The 23,396-nt window shown below is 48.1% G+C and overlaps 1 protein-coding gene across 1 annotated transcript; it reads left to right on the forward strand.

Annotated features, from left to right (window-relative positions):
- The first annotated feature begins 10,323 nt into the window (after positions 1–10,323).
- On the forward strand, positions 10,324–23,033 carry LOC120652969 (phosphoenolpyruvate carboxykinase (ATP)). Its single transcript, XM_039930940.1, has 11 exons — positions 10,324–10,441; positions 10,606–10,870; positions 19,829–20,031; positions 20,133–20,286; positions 20,413–20,598; positions 20,949–21,247; positions 21,421–21,594; positions 21,720–21,785; positions 21,881–22,229; positions 22,342–22,510; positions 22,601–23,033. The coding sequence occupies exons 2-11, from the start codon at positions 10,635–10,637 to the stop codon at positions 22,742–22,744; spliced, it is 1,980 nt and encodes a 659-aa protein (XP_039786874.1). The 5' UTR covers positions 10,324–10,441; positions 10,606–10,634; the 3' UTR covers positions 22,745–23,033.
- The last annotated feature ends 363 nt before the right edge of the window (positions 23,034–23,396 follow it).

Consider the following 23,396-nt stretch of genomic DNA (forward strand, 5'->3'; position numbering starts at 1 on the left):
TGCAATTCCTCGACTCCTATACAGAGCACAGCTAGATTTCAAAAAAAATGCTGCTATGTTTTATGAATTTATTGAAATGTACCTCAAAGACCAAAAACTGTTTGCATGCATTTGTCGATGATGTGCATACAAGTTGACAATTATCTAGTGAGTATTCACTAGACTGAACCACCTGAAAGTGGAACAACTAACACTTTTAAAGACTCCATACAAGTTGACTGCAAAGTAATGAAAAAGCAATTCTGCCAATTTGGAGAGCACCACCCTCTAGGCTTCTCATTTGCTTCTTTCGGTCCACAGACCTGAAAGGCCTCTTGTTACGGTGGTGTGGGCCAAGCGAGAAAATCGGATTGTACGGACGAGCCCACTGACCTTACCGGCCTGTTTAGGCGTCACTTTAAGGCCTTTTTTTTTGTAGGACTCGGCTCGGCCAGGCCGCAGGAACGCGCTGGCCGCGTCTTTTTTATTTTTGTATTTTTTTTAAAAAAAATTACAGAAATATATTTTTGGTTTTAGGTTTTACAGTTTTGTACTCCTACCGCCTGGCAGGGGGGCGGCAGGGGACCTACCGCCCGGCAGGGAGGTGGTAGGGATTTATATGTAAATAAAAATAAATTTAATTTGTGCAGAGGTCCTTGGAGGAAGCCTGCCGCCCCCTGTCGACCGGTTGGCGTCACTTTAAGCCTTCTTTTTGTAGGACTCGGTTCGGCCAGGCCGCAGTTGGCGTCACTTTAAGGCCTTCTTTTTGTAGGACTCGGTTCGGCCAGGCCGCAGGAACGCGCTGGCCGGCTACTTACTGCTGCTGACCCGGGTAATCTTTTTGTTTCCTGAAAAATAAAAAACAAAACTGAAAATCAATCGATCCCATGCCCCATTGTCCAATGCCTTTATTTTTATTTTCAAAATAAAGTACAGGCTGCTTACATACGCGCATGCAACTCTATCTATATGAGCATCTACAAATATCTAAGCTGGTAAATCCTCAACATTGAAGAAAAATACAGTACAGATGTAGATGCATATATACGCACATGCAACCCTATACGAGCACATCTAAATGACTAAGCTGGCAGATCCTTAAAATTCACGAAGTCACAATAGCGGACGTCCTATTATCCAATGCCTTTTATTTACTTTCAAGAAAAGCAGAGTTATCTCCTTTTAGAAGAAAAAAAAACTAGAGAAACAGTGGAGGATGCCGCGGGAAACTGTGAAGACTAGTCTGAGAAAGTGAAGAGAACCAGCAACCTTCCCCGGGCAGTGCCTTATGTAATTTTCCAGCCGGAACAGTGAGGAACACACATGAAAACGAAGTTGCCAACAGCGCCAGGGACGAGTGTGTCCTGGTCACTCTTACCAGACCCCATTCTTTATGTTTGGTAGAGATGTTGCTTTTACCATCTAGACCAGCCAGAGCAAGAAAATCCTTACCGGTTCCGTGTAGCAAAGGACATTGATTCTATTTAATGGGTAGTACAATATTTTTCAACCAGCACTGGCCATCTTCCACACAAGTTAATGTTGATCCTAACCACTTTTGTAACACATGTTATGTGCTCGACCATTTACGTCACATGTATGACGATAAACTACTGAATAAATCTTTCTTCGGTAGGTATCTCGGTGCTTGGCAAATAGGCTAGTAGGCGACATGGGTCGCTATGATTTGATGGAATTGTTGGGATCCCAGCTTTTTAGACACCCAAACAGGGAGTGAACAGTATGAAATCGGCGATGAAGATATGTACTTAATTCTCCAGCAATAATCAGAAAATTCAACCATTTACACTGTGGAGGGAGGGGGCTATTTCATAGCCCTCGGCCAGGTTTTCCCAAATTGCCCACTTCCAACTCATTTATAGCTCACTTACAGCCGGTTTCAAGGTAAAATTACAGGGTGAGAGATGTACAAATCCGACCTTCTCACGTATTCACGTTTTACACGCACGCCTACACCCGCCGAAGGGTTTCGAGTCCTTCGGGGTACTTCGGAGGTCGCACCCCCCGAATGCTCCGTCTTCAAGCGATCAGCCGTCACCTTCGGCCGCACGAAGATGGGATCCTTCATTTGTCGGCGGCGAAGGTCTTGATCTTTAAGTTTGTGCCTCTGAGTAGCCACTTGTCACCTTCGGCCTGCAGACGGTGCGATCGACTGTCTCTTTCGGTCTCCCGAAGGTGATTCCTTCGAAGCTCCACATGTTGCGGGCCTCAGGTTGTGCTCCTGAGTGTTCGGCCCTCACCTTCGGTCCCGAAGGTGAGCTTCTCGGTCCCCGGTGTCTCTGTTGGCACCGAGCATCCTTCGTGCGCACTTGTTACTCGACACCGGAGTCCTGCAGACAGGTTAGGAGATGTTTTCGAGGTTAGAATTATCCTCGGGAGCATTCCCGACGATTCAATCCCCAGCAGAAATCCGGAAAAAAAACTCCATCCCCGGTGGACTCGAGCAGCGCGACGCGGACAGCGACGGCGAGCAAAAACGACCGCATCAACCTCCCCCGGGCTGCCTCCGCTCAGGTCCGGTGCGCAGCCTCTTCTATGCGCGGCCACTGCTACTTTTCTCTGCACACGATGACGATGAGTCGATGACACGGCCAAGCTCGGCCGCCGTGCCTACACGGCTACACCTACCGCTCCCTCGCCGTAGCCACCGACGCTGACCTTTCCACGGGGAACCACACCATGCAGGGCATCCAGGACCAGATCACCGGATCCGGGGAACAACCGGCAGTGCCCTGGTTTGGTAAAATCTGGGTGAAAAAAAATCCAGCACGTCTACGCTTCGCTAGCTTGTGCGTTGCCTTTTTGCTGGAGCACTGCCAGGGCAGATGCCAGGTCGCGTCCACTGCCTCTCCCCTGCACCCTTTTTTTTTTTTTTGAAAGTTTCCCCTGCACCTTTTCCACGAGATCACCAGCGCCAAGCAGCAGATGAGCAGAGCAAGGCTGCACGCTTAACTACTCTGGACCAGGGTATACATTTTCATTGATAAGCACTTTATCAGTCACCACCAGTAACGATAATCGATTGATAATCGCTGATAGATCGCCAATACCAGCTGATAAGGACGTTCGAATTCAAAAAACGATTATCGATTATTTATCAGTGATTATCGACAAAAACCGACAATAAATCAGTTATGTGTGCTGATAAACATGTTTTTCGGAGGAAAATAAGAAAACTAGATATTAATATTTTGCACTTGGGGTCTATACAAACATGAGTACATTAATTAAGCGGATACATAATACTCCATGCAAAATTTCCTACATATCCATACAAATTAATAAAATGAGAGTCCATACAAATATGAGTACATTAATTAAGCGGATACATGATACTCCATGCAAAGTTTCCTATACATCCATACAAATTCATGAAGTCTGAACACATTTCAATTTTCATTCTTCATCCTCTGACTCATGGTGTTCATAATATTGTTCCTACATTTATTAGATGGAGTGAATATGAGAGGTGAACAAAAGATTGAATAAACACACTTAAACAGATACACGCCTGCAATCCATACGCACTTGGTAACCAAAAGATAAGATGAATAGGTTGTTGCGGTGGCGGTGGCGGTGGCAACCTTCCCCTATACGGTGGGGGAGTTGCAGATGCGGTGCGTACTGAGGGGGATAGCTGAAAACTGAACTGGCATTGCTCGAGCTATCATATTCGTGTGGCCCTAGATATGGATATGGGTAGGTGGGTTCCGGTGGATAGGTGAAGGCTGAACTACAAGAGTTGCTATCATCATCATCTTTTGGAGTAGATCTAGCTCGTCTACCGCTTTTCGTTTGTCGTTGTGAGGTGAGTGTACCATGATCTTGATCCTGTATGGCATGGGTGAAATTTGTCTCCCCAGCACCACCACTCCCTCTAACCCAACCACTCCCTCCAGCATCACCATCATCACTCCCTCCAGTGTCGTCCTCAGTGTCGTCCTCATCATCATCGTCGCCGTCGAAGCCGTGGCCTCCATCATCACCGCTAGGCTCAGGTGTTGTGTCGTCGCTCCTAAATTCTTCCTCTTCACGATCATTGTTTCTTTTGAACTTCTTTTTTTTGCTGTTGAGATGGGGCAACTCTAGTCTTTCTCTTACCAACATGTGTGTCACCAATATTCTTATCTGCCCATTGGTCCCAATTTTCATTCTCATCAGCCATAGAGGTGAACAAAGCACTAGGGATGGGAGTGTCATTGTAGTCGGAATCCTCATCCAATGCAGGTGTTGCATTGGACCTCCCATATTCCATCCAATCTCGAATCGCATTCCTTTATCTATAAAATGATAGATCCATCATTCTGCCAACAGGATCGAATTCACTATGATCTAGTATGCTTCCTGCATGCTGGATACGAAGTCGGAGGTTGTAGTTAACAAACACCAGCTGATGCAACTTTTTGTGGCCCAATCTGTTGCGCAACTTTGTGTGAATGAATGCAAATATACTCCAGTTTCTCTCACATCCACTAGAAGATGCACATCTCGTGACTTCTATGGAATCTTGTATAGACCATGGAGCGTCGGCAGGAATAAAAAAATAAAGAATAGGGACTGATGGTTTGGACTGTTTGGTTGCCTAATGAGTTTAGATAAAAATATTTTTTGACTAATTAAATGGAGGCTATTTTTATGGAGTGGTACCATTCTAGGCCATGGAGAAGCTCTAGTTTTTTATAGAATTTTTTCCTTCACTTTTATAAATTTTTTTAAAATTTTGAATTTTGGACTGATTTTTTTGAAAACTCAACTGAAAACCGATTTCAGTCTGTGTCGGTACAATAAAAATCACTGATAATCGTGAGTATCGACCGATTTTGAAAACCCTGCTCTGGACTAGTCTGGACACTGCCTGCAAGCCAGTTATGACTTCTGATCGCGTCTCGTCGTTTTCTTCTGCCCATCAAGCATCGCATCGGGGTTGGGCTGGCTGCTACAAGGTTCCTACTCGTGCTCGGGGCTCGGCGCCTCGGCCTCCCTTGGTTACGCCCTCTGCGATCGAGCGTCCCTTTCGCCGCCCGGGATCACTGGCCGAGTGACCCCCGCTCCCGCAAGGCAAGTTACCTTGCGCTTGCGCCCATTGAATTCGCTCGGTTCCGGTGCGTGTGAACGAATTGATTCGGCTCTGAAAACTCGCAAGGCCCGCCCGGGGGAGGCGCCACCGCGGCAGACCGCTACCGGCCGGCCGCGATTTGTTCGACGCAGCGCCATCAGCACATTAACACGGGCACGAGAAAAATGGCCGCGTGCTTCTACACTTCAAATCTTGAATCTTGAGTGAAATGTGGCTGTCTTTGTACTAACTTTGTTTATCTAGTCTAGTGTAACGAATTTCTGGTTTCTTTTCTCTCGGTGCGGAATTATTCCGGGCCTCCCTCCCCGGGGAGTGCCCGTTCCGGTGACAGTGGGCGAGCAGATCAGTCGCCGGATGCTCCACTCGAGCTCACCAACAGCAACAGCGCGGCGCACTCAAGCCACGAAACTACCGGCGACCCTGCCTCTAAAGCCATCCCACTAGTCCGGTCCCGTGCATATCTGAAGAAAGCTTAGCCACCCTTGTGGAGGAAAATCGCAGCACCGACGACCCGCTTTGTAATTCCGGTAAAAAAATCACCCATCCGTCCGGCGACGGAAAACGGCATGCCCATTCAACAAAAGTTGCATGCATATCCCGTGGCCCGCGACACATACATCCATTTCCGACGAAACAAAAATTTTAGTGGCAACACGTACCGAGGGGAGTGTTATCGTAGTTGAATCGATCGTCTGGCTGGCACCAAGCTGCGGACGCCGAACGGCGAGCTGGTTGTCTTGGTAGAGCCCGCCCTAGTTGCGCCCTCCCGGCCAAAAAGGCCAAAGGCTAGCCTGGAGAACAGATGGAAAAGGGCGTGGCGAGCTGACGCCTGTGAGCCTGTCCCGGTGTCCACGACCCGGCTCCACCAACAGCGTCTGATCTGGGAGCACAGGTCCGCTGCACGGGCCACGGCTGCTGTCAGGGGAAAAGAAAAATGGCTGCCCGGCTCCCGCACGCAAAGGATCGGAGCCGAGATGTACGTAGCCATAGCCAGTTGCCTTGCCAGTGGTAGCCCAGTAGTAAGGCAGTAACGTATGCGAGACAAACGGACGGGGATTGCTAGTTTACGGTCAACCGTACGGGAGGTGTCTGTACGGTCGATTTTCCGACAGCAATTTTTTTCGTTTTTAGAAATTTTTTTATCGTTTTCTGAGAAAAATAAATTCAGACATTTTTATGAGTCAAATAATTTTTCAAGTGAAAATTTGGTGGGTAGAAAAAATTTCAAAAAACAAATTGGTGAGATAAAAAAAATTATGAGAAAAATTTTGACAGAGAAATTTATCAAATGGAAAAAACAAAAAAATGTACATCCAAATAAAAAAACTCAGCTAATATTTTTTTAAAAAAAATTGTATGCAAAGAACAAAAAAAAGAAAAAAATTGGATCTGGGCAGGGGGCGCTGGTGGCGAGCGGCCGCGCCTCCCGCCGCTCCCGCCGGCGCAACCACCGCTCGCGCCGCCGGCCCCGCCGCGGGTCGGGCCGCCGTTCGCGGCGCGGCCGCAGGCCCCGCCGCGCCGCTCACCGCCTCGCTGCTCGCCTGGGTTCGGAGGTCCCAGCGCCGCTCATCGCCTCGCCGCTCGTCGCCGCCACCGCCGCGCCGCTCGCTCGGAGGTGCGCTGGATCTGGAGTGGAGAAAGAAGGTACGCTGGAGGAGGTGTGCTGGATCCGAGAAGGAGAAAAGGTGTGTCGGTACCCCAGGTCTGGGGTACCCCTTTTGCTGTATCTAGGCAAGTGTCTCGTAGTTATCCTTAGCTACGCTCTGACGGCTGAGCAGCCGGACCCCTGTGGTCCGGATCCCTACTCTTCCCTGATGAAGGGAAGCCTGAAAAGAGCCTCTGCCGATCTTTGTTAAATTCTGTACCGGATCGGATACCGGTAGAGAGTCTCCGGATAAGACCACGCCGCGCCGTGCGTCGGGCCTGATGACCGGGCAAAGGCCAGCTAGTGCTAGATCCGTTGGCGTACGTAGCCGTGTGTGCCCGTGCACGTAACTTGAGCGATAGAGTATGCCATGTACTACGCACAACGTGACGAAGAGGGTGCCGTTTGTAGCAGTACGCACCCTAGTGGCCCAGTAGTATACAGGCGGCCTCGCACACGAAACCTCGACTCGGGCCGTTAGTTGGGAGGCTCGCCATATCGATCGCATCATCACCGGCAAGGCACGAGCCGCGTCCGCTCCGCGCACCCCCGTCAAGGCCATCACCGCCGGAGAACCGGACACCCTCCTCGCTCGACGCGACGGCTCTCGATCCGGGGGTGGGGCTCGTCCCTCGTGGCTCGTGGGCGTGCGTGGCTTGCGCGGCCACGAAAACGAAACAAAAAGGGACCCCGCCGGCCGGCTAGCTCCGCCCGGCGCGCCGGCGCCGCGCACACGCCTGCTGCTCCCTGGCCGTGCAGATTGTTCGTCGGTGAACGGTGATGCGATCGCTTCGTGTCGTGCGTGTATGTACGTGCTGCGATCCCCGGGGATTTCACCGCGCCGACGACCCCGTGCGCGCCCAAGTCGTCTCGGCTCAATATAACTTCCGCTTACGCGCTGGTTACCCAAGGGGCCAGGGCACGTCGTCGTTGCGCTGCTACTTGCCATGCGCGCGTGCTTCGTTGTGACTCGGTCAGGTCGTGGGAGAAGAGAACTGGATCATCGTCGTCGGCGCCGCGCCGGCGAGGGCATCCGGCCGGCGGTTCAAGGCGCCTTCCCGGAACCAGAAGGACCAGGTGCGGCTGACAGGATAGATAGATAGATAGATAGATAGATAGACAGAGATACACTCTTGAAGATAGTAGATAGTAGGCAGGTCTGCCATGCCGATACGGAGTCTGACCAGGATAAGCGTCGGATACGACACGGATGGGTTCTGACCTGCAACTTGACAATTGAAGCACAACTTGATTTAATAAATTGGTGATAGATAAACAAGGCCAGTAATCTGCACATGGACGAGCTCACCACGCACCCCCGGCAGTACTACGGTGTTGGGGAGTAACAAACACACTTTCCTGGTCATACGTACTCTGCTTGGGCCTGAATCAAGTTGAACACTAGGATCGCGGCGCACGCATCCAGCTCGGCCACGTTTTCATTTTGCCATGTCACCTCCTGTAAGAAAGGACGCCTATTATACACGTTCAAACTACTAAAAAGAAAAACTGTGGTTCTTCAGGCTACACGAAGAGTCAGCAACCAAAGTGCCCAAAATAAAAAGAATAATAAAATCGCTATTGATAAAGATGATGATGCTCGTAAAAAAAAATGTCAGTGTACTTTTCACACTTCCGTTTGGCTTCCGCATCCAAATCTACGGACGGAGCCAAGAAAAATCAGACCCGGCACTGCGTTATTCACCGGAATGGGTCGGATTAGCGGAGCCAATCAACTCGATTACCCCCCTTCCCGTGAGACTCCTGCAGTCCTGCTTTCCCGGCAGCATCCAGCATGTTCATTCATGATTCATCCAACGATCCGAAAAAATTGGCAAAAAAAAAACCCCCGGAAAATTGACAGCCAGTAGCTACGCACGATAGATCGATGGATGAAAACGATGGATCACAAAAGAAAAGAAAAGAACACGAGAGCTAGGCTGATTGATAAACACCTGTCAAGTTCATCGCTTTTATACTACTGGGTGTACTGCATAGTACTCCAGCTGATGACAGATCAATTGCAGAAATAAAAAGGGAGATTTAAAATTTTGTGATGAAGGGGCAATAGGCTGTCGCCCCTATCCATCCGTCTCAAGCACACATACGCAATTGCAGCTGCAGGTATGCAAAAACACGAGGAAACGGCTCATGCGAGCTGGGGCTCGGTCAAACGTTGACACAACTCCAGCTGGTGTTCTGTTCAAACATTTTTTTAATGCCACGCTGAAGTGATCAAATGTGCATGCCTTGTCTGTTGGGTTATCTTGAGGTCGGAGGTGGAACTATAGCTAGGATTAGGAAGAAGATGAAGGCCGACCAGCACACCGACCCGGTATGGTCGGATTATCTGTGATGATAATGCCCGTGGTCAGACTAGCTACTGTGATGATAGTGCTAGCTCTAATGCTAATGACGGCATTATTTTTTGGAAAAATTATAATTTATTTCATGTTATGTATAAGCCGCACACCTGGTAGCTGCCTAGCTGGTATGTTGACAAAAGACACTAGCTTGACGCTGCGAACACCCTACACACACAGTAAGGCACCTCACCTCCTCAAGTCTATCAACTCAAGAGCCCAACTAATCAAGGGCACACACATGAAACCTTTTTTTTTTTTGCCAGCGTCAGATTAAGGGCGTGTTTGGCACAGCTCCAGATCTAAAAAATAGCTCCACTCTAAATTTTTCTAGCCAAACGCCTCAGCTCCGGGAACTCCAGATCCGCAAAAAAAAAAAGATCCAGCTCCCAACTCCACCAATTTCATGGAGCATCTCAAGGGGTACTTGAAAAATCTAGTTTTGTGGAGTTGGTGGAAATTACCCACCTCTATCGTCCATTACATAAGTGCGTTGATTTGCAGCTAGAAATGAATCTTGACAAAACTAAATTTTTGGGGACTGGATGCAATGTAATTCACCTTTTTACACAACGCGTGTGAGTATAGTGCAATACATGCATAAAAAATGGATAGATCAATTGAGCCAAGTTTTGTCAAAAAAAAGTTCAATGCTTTTCCGTAATCACGCCAAAAACTTAGCAAGACATACCTGTCGTGTACATCAGTTGGCTATGCCTTTGTTAGAGTTGTATGTAAACGCCCCCCCCCCCCCCCCCCCCAAACCCCTCAAAAAAGAGAAATAAAAAAAATCATGCCTATGACGACAAGCTGATGTGTTACATTACTTGAAGGAATCACTCTCTTTACCTTTTTCACTACATCTTTCTGCGGGAGGAAGTGGTGAAGAATCGACCTATTTGATTTGATGCTTCAGACAAGTATGCAAAAGCAGGAATCAGATGGCCGTGCTGTACAAGTACATGTGTGCTGCAAACTGAAAATGAACTTGATCTAGTATCAAGTTACCGACGCTGACAGCAAAACTGAAACACATCCTGCATGCAGTGGTGCCTGCATGTAGTAGACTAGTAGACCGAGAAACAGAGGGGCCAAAAAAATTCAAAGAAACCAGCTCCAGAGTTCAACTCCAAAACCAATATTGTTCCCCCAAAAAAGAAAAAGAAAAAGAAAATCCAAACCTAACCCGGCACCGCACTGGTCAGGTAGAGATCGTAACCATGGTTAACTCCCGGGCGCCCCTTAAAAAGCCCACCCGGGCTCGTCCCATCCCGCCCCACACCGCTTCACTCGTTTCGTTTCCTTCCGATTCCAACTCCACGCCGCTTCCTCTCGGCATACGTCGTCGTTGCTCCCGTACGTGCCCGTGTCTCCTCCTCGTCCAATCCCCAATCCCCCCTGCGGCGATCCTCGCAGCTAGCGACGCCCTGATGCTCTCGAAGCGTCAATGGCGGCCGTGATCGTGGTGCTCGTGGGGTGCTAACGCTCTCGCCGTTGTGTTTCTCCCTTGTTGCTTGCAGGCTGCTCTCGAACGATCCCCGCGGCGGAGATGGCGGCGCCGAACGGGCTCGCGCGGATCGAGACGCACGGGAAGAAGCAGCACGAGAACGGCGTGTGCCACGACGACAGCGCGGCGCCGGTGCGCGCGCAGACCATCGACGAGCTGCACTCGCTGCAGCGGAAGCGGTCGGCGCCCACCACGCCCATCAAGGACGGCGCCGCCTCGCCCTTCGCCGCCGCGCTCTCCGAGGAGGAGCGCCACCGGCAGCAGATGCAGTCCATCAGGTGCTCACGCCCCCGCCGCCTCCATTACAGCGATCCCCCCACCCCCCCTCTTTTTTTTCCTGGATCGTTTTGTTTTTGTTGTGCTACTACACGTAAATTGCTCGAACGAATTGATTCGTTGGTCGAAAAATAGCTTAATGACAATGGCCAACCCAAAGAACATGAGAAGCGAATCAAAGATGAATTCCTTTTTCCCTTTTGGAAGAAAAATCCAAATAACTGACGTTTGGGGGAGCTGTGGACTCCGGAAGAAGAACAAGAAACGGAACACATCATACCTCTGCTTCCGACGGCCACGTGGACACATCAGCGGCCGCACCCCCCCCCCCCCCCCCCCCCCCCCCGAAGGCCCGAACTGAGCCATGCTCCTCGGAAATATAGACCCTACCGCGTGGGTCCCAGTAACACCACACTAGTCTTAGTTAGGGGTGGTAATGGGTTATGGTTCTAGTGGCCTCTTCACAGTCCAATAAGACCCTTAAATTTTTCTCTCAAAATTATATAAGATTATAGCCCGATTTTTTTAGGGTCCGGCCCTTAAATTTTTAGTTCAAAATTTTGGATTTTTTATCACCTCTAGTCCTAGTACTATATTTTTCTCTGAAAGATTAGTTAATCATGTTTACCCAAAGATATTTTACTCCCCTAAAGTAGTAAACACGGCCCAATTAAAGTAGAAGTAAGATTAAGGTGACGTTTACCGTGCCCTGCTCGGCACCAGCACGAGCAAGACCGACATTTCTTCTTATAATTTAACGCCGGAATCTGTCCGGGTCTTTCCGGAAAAAACGAGCACGACCGACAGCGGCAGCTGCAGTAGGGAACCGCTAGTTTAGTCAACCGTACGGGGGAGCTCCATACGGTCGATTTTCCGACCGTTCGTTTTTTTTCTATTTTAATAAGTTTTTTGTCGTTTTCTGATTTCAAGAAATTTTTTCAAGAAAAAAGTTTTGAGAAAAAAAAGACAGAAAATTTTGACGAGAAAAATTTTAGAGAAAAAAATTAAGATGGAAAATCAAAGAAAAAAATTGGAGAGCAGAAAATTTTTTGAAAAAAAATTAAGAAACAGGGAACCTTCAAGAGAAAAAAAAATTGCAAAAAATTTTTGCGACAAAAAAATACTCAAACTTGGGGAGCTCCGCCGCGCCTCCCCCCCGGCGGCAGGCCCTGCCGTGCCGTGCCGTGCCGCGCCTCCCCCTCCAGTGATGGGCCCGCCGGCGCCGCGCCACCATGCCGGCGGCGCGCCTCCCCGCCGCCGCTGGCCCGCCCCGCCACCTCCCCGCCACCGGAGCCGCCGCGCCGCGCCTCCCCGCCGCCGCCGGCCCGCCCGGGGGAACACCTTGCCGCCGCCGGCAGCGAGCGCCCTCGTTGCCGCGTCCCCAATCCTCCGCAAGCGGCCTCGTCGCAGTTGCCACCATCCTCCGCGAGCGCCGTTGCAGCAGCGGCCGCCCAATCCTCCGCGAGCGCCGTTGCAGCAGCGGCCGCCCAATCGTGCGCTTCACTCCCCGCCGCCGGCCGCTAGATGGAGACAGAAAAAAAATGAAAAGAGAAGCAGAGAGGAAGAGGAAAGGGAATAGGAGGAGAGATGTCACGGGAAAGAGGGCTGGGGAGTCACGTGGGTGGGCCCTCCATAGAATCGACCGTGACTTTCCTTCGCTACGGTCACCCGTGAAGCCAGTATTGCGGCTGCAGTACTACAGTACTGTACTAGCCTACTACTGCGTACTGCCTACCAGGTCTTACCATTAAGTCGTTTTCCAGACAAAAAGAACCGTCCCACAAAGAAGCTCCAACCTCTGGCGCCACGGGCACCCCGTGGACCGCACCCACGGGATCACGCAACCTCCCGTGCATGGCACCGGGGTGACCGACACACGTCGGGCGTTCACTTGCCCCCGTCGAACTTGTTCTTATCGCGTCGAATAAGTCCCGTGTTCCCATTCCCTGCAGGCTGCATCACACATGAATCGTTGAGCTCAATCCTGGTACTAGAGTGGTCTGCACGCTCTTTTTATTTCTTTAAGAAAAAAGGGGAGGAAAAGATGGAGAGGAGATAGGAGAGGATCGGCCGATGTGGTGGTTTCGCACGTAACGGGCACGCGAGCAACTTGCCAGGAACCTTACCTGACGGGCTGACGTGACGTTGCTGTCGCCGTCGGCCGCATCCAAGAAACCTAGGCTGTGTTTAGTTCCAATTTTTTTTTCTCCTATTCACCTATCACATTAAATCTTTTGCCTCATGTATGGAGTATTAAATGTAGGTAAATAAAGAAACTAATTGCATAGTTTTGATGTACACGACGAGACGAATCTTTTGAGCCTAGTTAGGTCATAGTAGGATAACAATTACCACAAACAAATGAAAAGTGCTACAGTATACTACAGTGTCCGATGTGATTTTTTTTACCATTATTTTACGGATCTCAACACAGCCCTAGTATGATCTTGCGCTGCGTTTCAGCTGATGATCGGAAAACTACGAAGTTATTTTGAAGCCTAGCTAGTACTAGTGCTGGGAATTGGGCCGGGTCGGGCCGGCACGGCCCAAGCCCATCGTGCTTCGGGCCAAAAGGGGTCGGGTCTAGACGGCCCAAAAAAATTTCGAGCCGTGCCGTGCCAGCCCAAAGTGTAAAAATAGAGGCCCAGCCCGGCCCTAAAGCACGTCGTGCCTTATTCGGGCCGTGCCGGCCCAAACACGGCCCACATATTACAAAAATCAACAATAAGACATATGAAGATACTCAGATATCAACGATAACAAACAGGCACAACAGCAAGTATTTGAATATGAAACATACTTAAATATCAGCAATAGTTCATCAATCATTAAGTCAACAGCCACAATAATCCACAATACAGTAAAACAAAGACACGGTTTTGAGGGAAACTAAAATATATTCCTCGGTCTGCCTCATTAAAAACCTTACACCCCATTACAGGGCCCCCTCTGTAAGGAAAAGAGTACAGACTGGCAAAATAAAGTCCAAATGTCCACAGCTTACTAAAATAAAAGAAATTAAACACTACTGCCTAATCAATGTCCACATCTGCAGCAGCAAATTCAATCTCAAGATCCTCAAGTTGATGCTGCTTCCGCTCTTCGGCTCTTTTCCAATCTTTAAGGCAAGTGATTGCCTCCACCGTCTCGGGTGCAAGAGAATACCTCCGTTCTTCAATTATTCTTCCAACAGTGCTAAAGGTTGCTTCAGAGGAAACAGTTGAGACAGGAATAACAAGAATATCTCTAGCAAAACGAGCTAAGACAGGAAAACTTGACTGGTGGTCCCTCCACCACTCAAGCAGCTTCACCTTCTCACCCCTTAGTGAGCGATCACTGCCTGCAAAGTTAGTGGACAGATAGTGATTCAATTCAGCATTAGGATTCCACCTTTGACTTGAAGATGAATTAGCTGGCTCTTTCCCCTTCGCTCTCTTCCATAAGTGAGCTGTAAGAGACGTGTCTGTGATATCTGCATCAGGCTCAAGAACATGTGAGTCTATCTCGCTGTCACCATATTTTTCGTAATAATAGCCAAACACATTGAACAGTTCTTCTTTTACATGGTTAAAAGCATCTGAAAAATCCATGTCTAATGCATCACCTATTCCCTCCAATGCAGTTTGTAAACCATCCAGTTTTTTGCGTGGATCAAAAATAGTTGCAAAACAGTATACATGGGATATTTGTTCAAAGTACTCCAGAAATTTTACCTCCATTGGATCAACAACAGTTCTTAGAAGGCTATCAGACCTGAACTTAGAAAACGATTCAGCAATTAACCAAATATAATCAATCACTAAGCAAGTTGTAGGATAGTATACACCTGATAGCACATTTGTAGCTGCATAAAAAGGCATTAGAAACTCTCTAAATTGACATGCAATTTTCCAATCTACATCTGTTAGAACTAAACCAAGATCTTTAGCATTAGCATTCACAAAGACAGTAATTAGTTCTTCATAACCTTCTAAACTCTTAAGCATATGGTAGGTTGAATTCCATCTGACCTTCATATCAAGCCCAAATTTTCTTGGTCTCTTATCATGAGCCCTGCAATACTCAGCAAACTTCGCAATCATTTGAGGTGTGCACGTCATGAAACGAATAGCAGCACGGATATTATTCAGGAACTTATTTGCAACTGTTATACCATCTTGCACAACCAGATTTATGATGTGGCACACACACCTATGGTGGATAATATAACCTTTTATGTATGACTGCAGCTGAGGGGTCAGAATTTCAATTGCAGTAGTATTAGCGGAAGCATTATCAAGAGTTATGGAGAGAATCTTGCTAGCTATCTGAAAATCACGAACCACCTCAAGAATTTGGTTGGCAATTGCATCTCCAGTATGTGATTCATCCATGCTTCTAAAACCTATGACTCGTTTGTTTAAAACATAGGAATCATCCAAGTAGTGAGCAACAACAGAAACATAACAAGTTTTTTGGTGCGATGAAGTCCAAATGTCCGATGTTAAAGCAAATGAGAACTGAACCTTTTTAAAATCTTCTTTAAGAGCAGCAAGTTTCTTTTTGTACAGTGAAAACAGATCAGATTTTGTAGTTTTTCTAGTGACAGGCTGATACTGTGGGCAGAAAGCATGTTGGATCAAGTTTTTAAAATTTTGACTCTCACCCAGCATAATCGGTAAATCTTCAGACACAATAAAGTTGGCTATTTCATCACGCGCTACCTGTGGGTTGTAAACCCATGTACTTACTGTACCATCAGCATCAAAATTGAGTTGGGTTTGCATACCTCCTCCTCGAGTCTGTCCTAGCCTTGCCAAACAAGCTTTGTAGTGCCGATTCAAATGTCCCGTACCAGAACCAGAACCAGCAGTCAACTCACGTTTGCAATAGTGACAAACAGCAAAATAATGTACTACACCATCCTCAATGACTTCCTTCTTTGTCATATGATTCCAGCACGGCGCCCTCGAACCACCGGTTGACGGTGGTACTGGTTCATTGTCACCAGAAGCCACACCATCACCCACATTGCCAGCAGGTGGGTCATCTTCTAACACATCATATTCACCGGTTGACGATGGTACTGGTTCATTGCTTGGGGAGAGTTGGCGAGGATCAATGCGTGCATCAACGCTAGTAGGATTGGCTGCACTAGCCCTAGCCCTAGGATTGGACGCCAGCACAGGAGGTCTCCTCGTAGCTGGCCTTTTCTTCCCCATCTATTCACTCACAGGATCTCAAGCACTCGGCTCATCTCAGGTCTGAGCAAGAGGCGAGGGCCGAGAGGGGTTTTATAGAACTAACTAGCAAGAGGATGAGCACTGCAGGAGCAAGACGGAGGACTTTTGACGGATCAACGGATAGTTGCATTGCATTTAATCAAAGCATCAATGGAGGAAAAAAAGAGGGTGGAAATCGAAAGGCCCTTACTGATCCGTGGCCGCGTCCCGCGTGGGCGGACGGCCGGACGGGCCCTGGTCCCGATCTGGCCGCCTGTGTCGGCCGCTAGCAATGGCCTGTGGTTGCACGCGTCGCCGGGGGCCGGCACGGCCGGGCTCTCGCATCGCCGGAGCGCAGCCATTCGTCGGGCCGGTCGGGTTGTCGCCCACTCTCCTCAAGTCCGCCCAACGCAGCTATCCCCCGTGCTCGACAGCGCCGATCTCCGCGCGGGCGACGGCGCGACTCCACGGGCCACCGGCAAAGTCAGAGGCTGGGATTGGGGGAGATCGATGGACAGATAGACAGGAGATCGACAAGGTTGGCGAGTGGCGGCTAGGGTTCGGCTCCCGAGCAAGACGGAGCGACTGGGCGAGTCTCGCGATGGGGAATGAATGCGGCGGCTAGGTTTGACGAGTCGGCGTCGGCCACAGGATCTTCAATGCGGCCGCGGGGGCTCTTTGACGGGCCATTTCGTGCCGGGCCGGCCCAAGCACGGCCTGCGCGTGCGGGCCGTGTCGGGGGCACGACAGGCCGAGATTCAAGGCACGGCCCAGCCCTTTCTTCGGGCCGTGCTAGCCCGGCCCTTATGATTTCGTGCTGGGCCGTGTTTTGGGCGCCTGTTTTCGGGCCGTGCTCGGGCTGGCCCAGTTGGGCACGGCCCATATTCCCAGCACTAGCTAGTACTAGTTAGTTACGTTGTTGTTGGGTTACGGCCTTGTTCGTCTCGTCGGTCTCCTGATCTCCTCCCGTTTCGCGCATGAATTTGGCGTTGATTGTGAGCGTAAGTAACATGCAGTTCTAGCAGGAATTAAGCATTAAGATTTTTTTTTTGATTCGGAGGAGGTAAGGTAAGCATTACGAACTGTATGAGATATTCGCAAAAGAAAAAAAAAGAACTGTGTGAGATTGCGCAGCGGCAGCATTGCGGCGAATGAGCGCCGCAGCTAGGAAGCAGCACTTGTGCACTAGTAGTTGTAGTAGCGAATACGTATTTGACTTTGTCGTGGTGGAAAGAACACTCTAGAACACTGCTTCTACTTTATTCTTTTTTCTCTTTCGGGACAACAGTTGTGTGGGTGGGTGAATGAGCGGGGTTTTACATCCATATGCATGTAGAACTAGTAAGATTGAGAAATAAAAATAAAAGGACAATAAGAGTTAATAAAAAAAAGAATATGTGGAATAATTCTTTAGTGTCACAGTAATAAATAAAAAATAGATTGGCTATCGTTCTAGAGCGTAGAATAAAAAAGAACTGATTGCATGTCCATATTGTTCATCCAATATCGTTATCTTGTTTAACCATAAATTGCATCTTCATTTATAGAACCCAATAGTAATACTTGAAATTTGAAAAAATGAGAAAAATTATAACTCTTTTGCCCAACTTATATAATTGGTTTTAAAAAATGAACAAAAGGATATGCATAGAAAAACCTTTAAATTTGAAAAATTAACTTCATATTAGCACATTAATAACTTTGTAAGTTGTAAAGAACTTTCAAATCTAAAAACTGTGAAACTTTGTACTAGCACATTAATAATTTTGTAGTTCAAAAAAACTATCAAATCTAAAATTATAAATTTTGTACTACAATAATAATTTGTTAGTTCCAAAACTTTTGAACCTGATGCTATGAACTTTTTACTATCACATTAATAAACTTTATTAGCTCCAAAAACCTACTATTAGCCCATTTTAAATTTTGTACTCCCAAATCCAAAGCTTTAATTCAAACGTTGCACTCTAAATTTAGAAAAAACTTTCTATTAATATATTTTCAAACTTTCTACACCAGAATCCACAACTTTGTAAATCCAAAACTCCATACACAAAATTTCAGAACTTTTTGCAATTAAATTTAAAAATCTATACTACTAGATACAACACTTTATACATGGATATTTGAAACTATTTACTAATAGATATAGAACTTTTTACATAAAAACTTTCTACTGAAATAAAAATTAACACTAATTTCAATAACTTTAAACTTTTCAAATAAAATTTAGTAAAATAAACTCTGAACTTTGCAGCCCAAAATAGAAAACTATCTACTAGCATGTTATAAACTTTGTACTCTCGTGAATACAACTTTACTCTTCAAAAAATCTGGAAACTTTGTGATAAAACATTTTTTGAACTTTTACATATAATACTCAATTAAAAACTCTGCATTCCCATATTGGGAACTTTATCCTAGCCTATCATAAACTTTGTATCTCTCGATTTTAAAACCTTATCTGAAAAAAAGTTACAGTCTCGAACATTAGAACATATGAACTTTAAAAATATAATAACATTACTAAATTTGTACCCCGAACTCTAAAACTTTGTAATTACAATAAAATTAGCATCTAAATTTAAGGACTTCATACCATTGTATTTTAAAACACATATGTACATAATTGTTTTCGCAACAATCAATCTGCCTTGATCTCACCTGCTGCATTGATCTCACTTGAATGCTTATGAAGCGTTGTGGTCCAAAGTCTTGTTTTAGAGCTATCAATGAACCTTGGCCTGACCTGTGCAAAATAAGAGTTTAGTAAGTTTCTTGTTAATGTGGACACATCATGATCACAAAAATGAATTCACCATGGTTTAGTAAAAAAAACTATGCAAATGTCTTGGCAAAATTGCAAAAATACCAGAACTTAAAAGCATTAGTTTATTTTTTGATGGAGAGTGCTAGGCACAGCAAGGTAGTACCTTCAAAAACAAAAGTATTCATAAACTTTGTGTTGTCACATCATCAAAAAATTTACTCCTAGATACAGAACTTTGTGCTTCAAAATCATGAACTTTTTTAATTAAAAACTTTGCATTATGAAGTTGGGAACTTTGTACTAATTTATTATAAGCTTTTAAATCTTATATATAAAAAATTTAACCTATATATAGAATATTTTTTATATCTCAACTCTCATATTGCACTTATCGACTAGCGGATGCGGACCTCAATAATCTCTCGACCCCCCTTCTCTTCAAGCTTCCGCTAGGTCTTCCTGATTGAAATCCACATCGATCCGGATACTTCCGCTTGTAGTCGAGGAAGACGAACCCCCGAATCCCCTTTCCCCTCCGCAAGGACAATGTGAGTGAACTCCGTTGGATCCGCCTACAACCTTGATCTATTTGCAGCGAGTAGGCAAGGTCGATGAAGTGGGGCGTCGTCGTCGAAGCGGCAGGGCGGCGAGCTCGATGCGGCGGCTAAAGCATGTATCCGTAGGCGCGCATGAATTGCGGTTGAGAAGGATCATCGGCGAGATTGACGCGGCCATGGTAGTGATTTGGAAGGGGAAGGGAGCGGTAGGAGGAAATGTAAATGAAACACGTCCGCGGGTGGAGGGAGAAAACGACACAGATAATGGAAGAGAAAAGAAAGAGAAACAAGCTCATTCTGTGAAGCTGACGCGTGTCCGTTCGCCGCTAGCAGCTGCTAGCGCACGCGCCTAATAAGAAAAGTGGTCCCCTCTAGTACTAGCAGCTAACAATAATCCTTTTGACTGAACGGCATGTGATGGTGGTGATGCAGCGCGTCGTTGGCGTCCCTGACACGTGAAACCGGGCCCAAAGTCGTCAAGGGCGACCCGGCCAGGAAGGGCGAGGCCGCCGCCAATGGCGCGCCGCCGACGCCGCAGAAGCACCATCAGCACCACCACCCCGCCGCCCCCACCATCGCCGTCAGCGACAGCTCCCTCAAGTTCACCCATGTCCTCTACAACCTCTCCCCCGCCGGTACGCACTCTTCGATCCTCTGCTCTCGCAGCTTCACTCCAGAGTTCAGGCACATACTAATGCCTCCTGTGGGTGAAAAACAAAAACAAAAACAAAAACAGAGCTGTACGAGCAGGCGATCAAGTACGAGAAGGGTTCGTTCATCACGTCCACCGGCGCGCTGGCCACGCTGTCCGGCGCCAAGACCGGCCGCTCGCCCAGGGACAAGCGCGTCGTCAAGGACGAGGCCGCCGCGCAGGAGCTCTGGTGGGGCAAGTGAGTATCGCCGCCGTCTCGTGCCCGTGGCCATGCCATCGCCTGTTTCGCTGCCCGCCGGCGCCGAGGCCGTGCCTGATGCCTCTGCCTCCTCGCGCTGACCACCAGCATCCTCTGCTCTCGCAGGGGCTCGCCCAACATCGAGATAGACGAGCACACGTTCCTGACCAACCGGGAGCGGGCCGTGGACTACCTCAACTCCCTGGACAAGGTGTTCGTGAACGACCAGTTCCTCAACTGGGACCCCGAGAACCGCATCAAGGTCCGCATCATCTCCGCCAGGGCGTACCACTCCCTCTTCATGCACAACATGTAAGCCGACCTATCGATACTGTCTGCTTCTAGTATATTGCAGTGTATTATTATATCCTACTAGGTCCTTGCTCCTGACTCCGACTCCCAGATAAGTTCACCTTGACGATGGCCCATGAAATTGCTACATATTCACACATGCTATACGATATATGACTACATATCATCATGTTTGTATATATTTATTTACATATGTACATGTATCTATCTTGTGATCCTGTTGCCTTCCAAGACATACAATTGGGGATGGATCGATCATACCAGAGCTAGCTAGCTAGCTAATAGTAGTGTGCTCGCCTCGAGCTGTAGAAGAAGTAAGCAAGTAACTGGGGAATGGGGGTGGGTGGCAGGTGCATCCGGCCCACGGACGAGGAGCTGGAGAGCTTCGGCACGCCGGACTTCACCATCTACAACGCCGGGCAGTTCCCCTGTAACCGTTACACGCACTACATGACGTCGTCGACGAGCGTAGACATCAACCTCGCTAGGAGGGAGATGGTGATCCTGGGCACGCAGTACGCCGGGGAGATGAAGAAGGGCCTCTTCGGCGTCATGCACTACCTCATGCCCAAGCGCGGCATCCTCTCGCTGCACTCCGGCTGCAACATGGGCAAGGACGGTGACGTCGCCCTCTTCTTTGGGCTCTCAGGTACCAACAGGATTGTGGCGCCGTCACCTGCCAGATACCGCATCTGACGCTCGCTTAGCTCATCCTGCGCGCCAGCGTCACTGACCGATATGCTGTGCGTGTTCTTCCTGAACGTCTTCGATCGCCATGTTTGCTGATTTGGGGAGTTTTTTGTTATTTGTTTTTCACGACAGGCACCGGGAAGACGACGCTGTCGACGGATCACAATAGGCTTCTGATCGGTGACGACGAGCACTGCTGGAGCGACAATGGCGTCTCCAACATCGAGGGCGGTTGCTATGCCAAGTGCATAGACCTGTCCCAGGAGAAAGAGCCTGATATTTGGAACGCAATCAAGTTTGGAACTGGTACTTATCCCTGAATTTCCGATTTCTTTGTTTAGTTGGCGTTTCAGATCATGCTCTGTCTTGGCGCTGAATTGGGTATCTGAATGTTTCTTTTTGACCAACGTATCTGAATGTTTCTGTCGCAGTTCTGGAGAACGTCGTCTTCGATGAGCATACTCGTGAAGTTGACTACACCGACAAATCTGTCACCGGTAAATATCCCAAAATACAGACTCATAATTTTCAGTCACAAACATCATAGGGGAAAAAATAAGTCTGTGATCTGACACTGCTGGCTTTACTGCAGAGAACACCCGGGCTGCCTACCCGATCGAGTACATCCCCAACGCCAAGATCCCCTGCGTCGGCCCCCACCCCAAGAACGTCATCCTCTTGGCGTGCGACGCGTTCGGCGTGCTCCCGCCCGTCAGCAAGCTGAACCTGGCGCAGACCATGTACCACTTCATCAGCGGCTACACCGCCCTGGTCGCCGGCACGGAGGACGGCATCAAGGAGCCGCAGGCCACGTTCTCGGCCTGCTTCGGCGCGGCGTTCATCATGCTCCACCCGACCAAGTACGCCGCCATGCTCGCCGACAAGATGCAGAAGTATGGCGCCACCGGGTGGCTTGTCAACACCGGCTGGTCCGGCGGCAGGTGCGATCCTTATCTGATCTGCGTTGGGGACGTCATGTTTTTTTTCTTCTGCAATTGCAAAGCTCGTGTTCGTTATGTGACCATACCTTGGTGGCGGGCGGTGGTTTGGCAGGTACGGTGTGGGCAAGAGGATCAGGCTGCCCTACACCCGGAAGATCATCGACGCCATCCACTCCGGCGAGCTCCTCACCGCCAACTACAAGAAGACCGAGGTTTTTGGGCTCGAGATCCCCACCGAGATCGACGGCGTGCCGTCGGAAATCCTCGACCCGATCAACACCGTAAGCGCTCACTTCGCATCATCAGTCTGTTTAAACTGCACAGCCTGTTCAGGACAGAACACTGACCAATTCTGAACTTGACGAATGCAGTGGACGGACAAGGCCGCGTACAAGGAGACGCTCCTGAGGCTCGCCGGCCTCTTCAAGAAGAACTTCGAGGTGTTCGCCAGCTACAAGATCGGGGACGACAGCAGCCTGACCGACGAGATCCTCGCCGCAGGCCCCAACTTCTGATTTCAAGCAGTGGATCCGGAACGACGAGGCGATGGAGTGGGGTCAGAATAAAACAGTGGTGGGTGCGTGCGTGTGTTACGATGATGATGATGACGAAAAAAAAGGTGTTGGATTGATGTGCCAACACAGTAGACTAGCCCTGTATGTTATCATGTGGGCATGTGTGTGGTTTTGTTACCTGTAAGATTTGTTCTGCCTGGTCCTGGTGTAAGTCTGTGCGTGCTTGCATCTTGCCCGTGTACTCTCTCTGGTTTCAGAATTTGAATATGAAGTATCTTGATTTCGAGCACTGGTGAGCACTGGTCTATCAATATGTACTTCTACACAGTAAAAAAATTTGAAGAGACATTTTTTTTTTGAAAATTTAAGCATTATTAGAAGTTCGTGAATAAATTTGAAGCCAACAAGTCTAATCAAATTAGTTTTCTTTGCATTCCCTAGTGGTATTCCTATGCAATTAGAATGCGCACCACTATTCTTTAGATAATAAAATCACTATATTTGATTGAAACATTATAGCATATATATCTAACACCCGTCGTCAATGAGGTGCCCATGCAAAATCTAGTGTTCCATTTTTATTTTATTTTTGTAGGCCTAAACACAGTAGTGACACCGGCATTCGCATATACACGAGTACATGACACGCACG

The sequence above is a fragment of the Panicum virgatum genome, chromosome 9K (assembly GCF_016808335.1).
Source record: "Panicum virgatum strain AP13 chromosome 9K, P.virgatum_v5, whole genome shotgun sequence".
Classification (NCBI taxonomy): Eukaryota; Viridiplantae; Streptophyta; class Magnoliopsida; order Poales; family Poaceae; genus Panicum; species Panicum virgatum.

Excerpts from the sequence above, each read along its gene's own strand:
- LOC120652969 (XM_039930940.1), top strand. The coding sequence starts at position 10,635 with ATGGCGGCGCCGAACGGGCTCGCGCGGATCGAGACGCACGGGAAGAAG. Across the intron at positions 10,871-19,828 it reads CAGCAGATGCAGTCCATCAG|CGCGTCGTTGGCGTCCCTGA; the intron begins GTGCTCACGCCC and ends GTGGTGATGCAG. Across the intron at positions 20,032-20,132 it reads CTACAACCTCTCCCCCGCCG|AGCTGTACGAGCAGGCGATC; the intron begins GTACGCACTCTT and ends AAACAAAAACAG.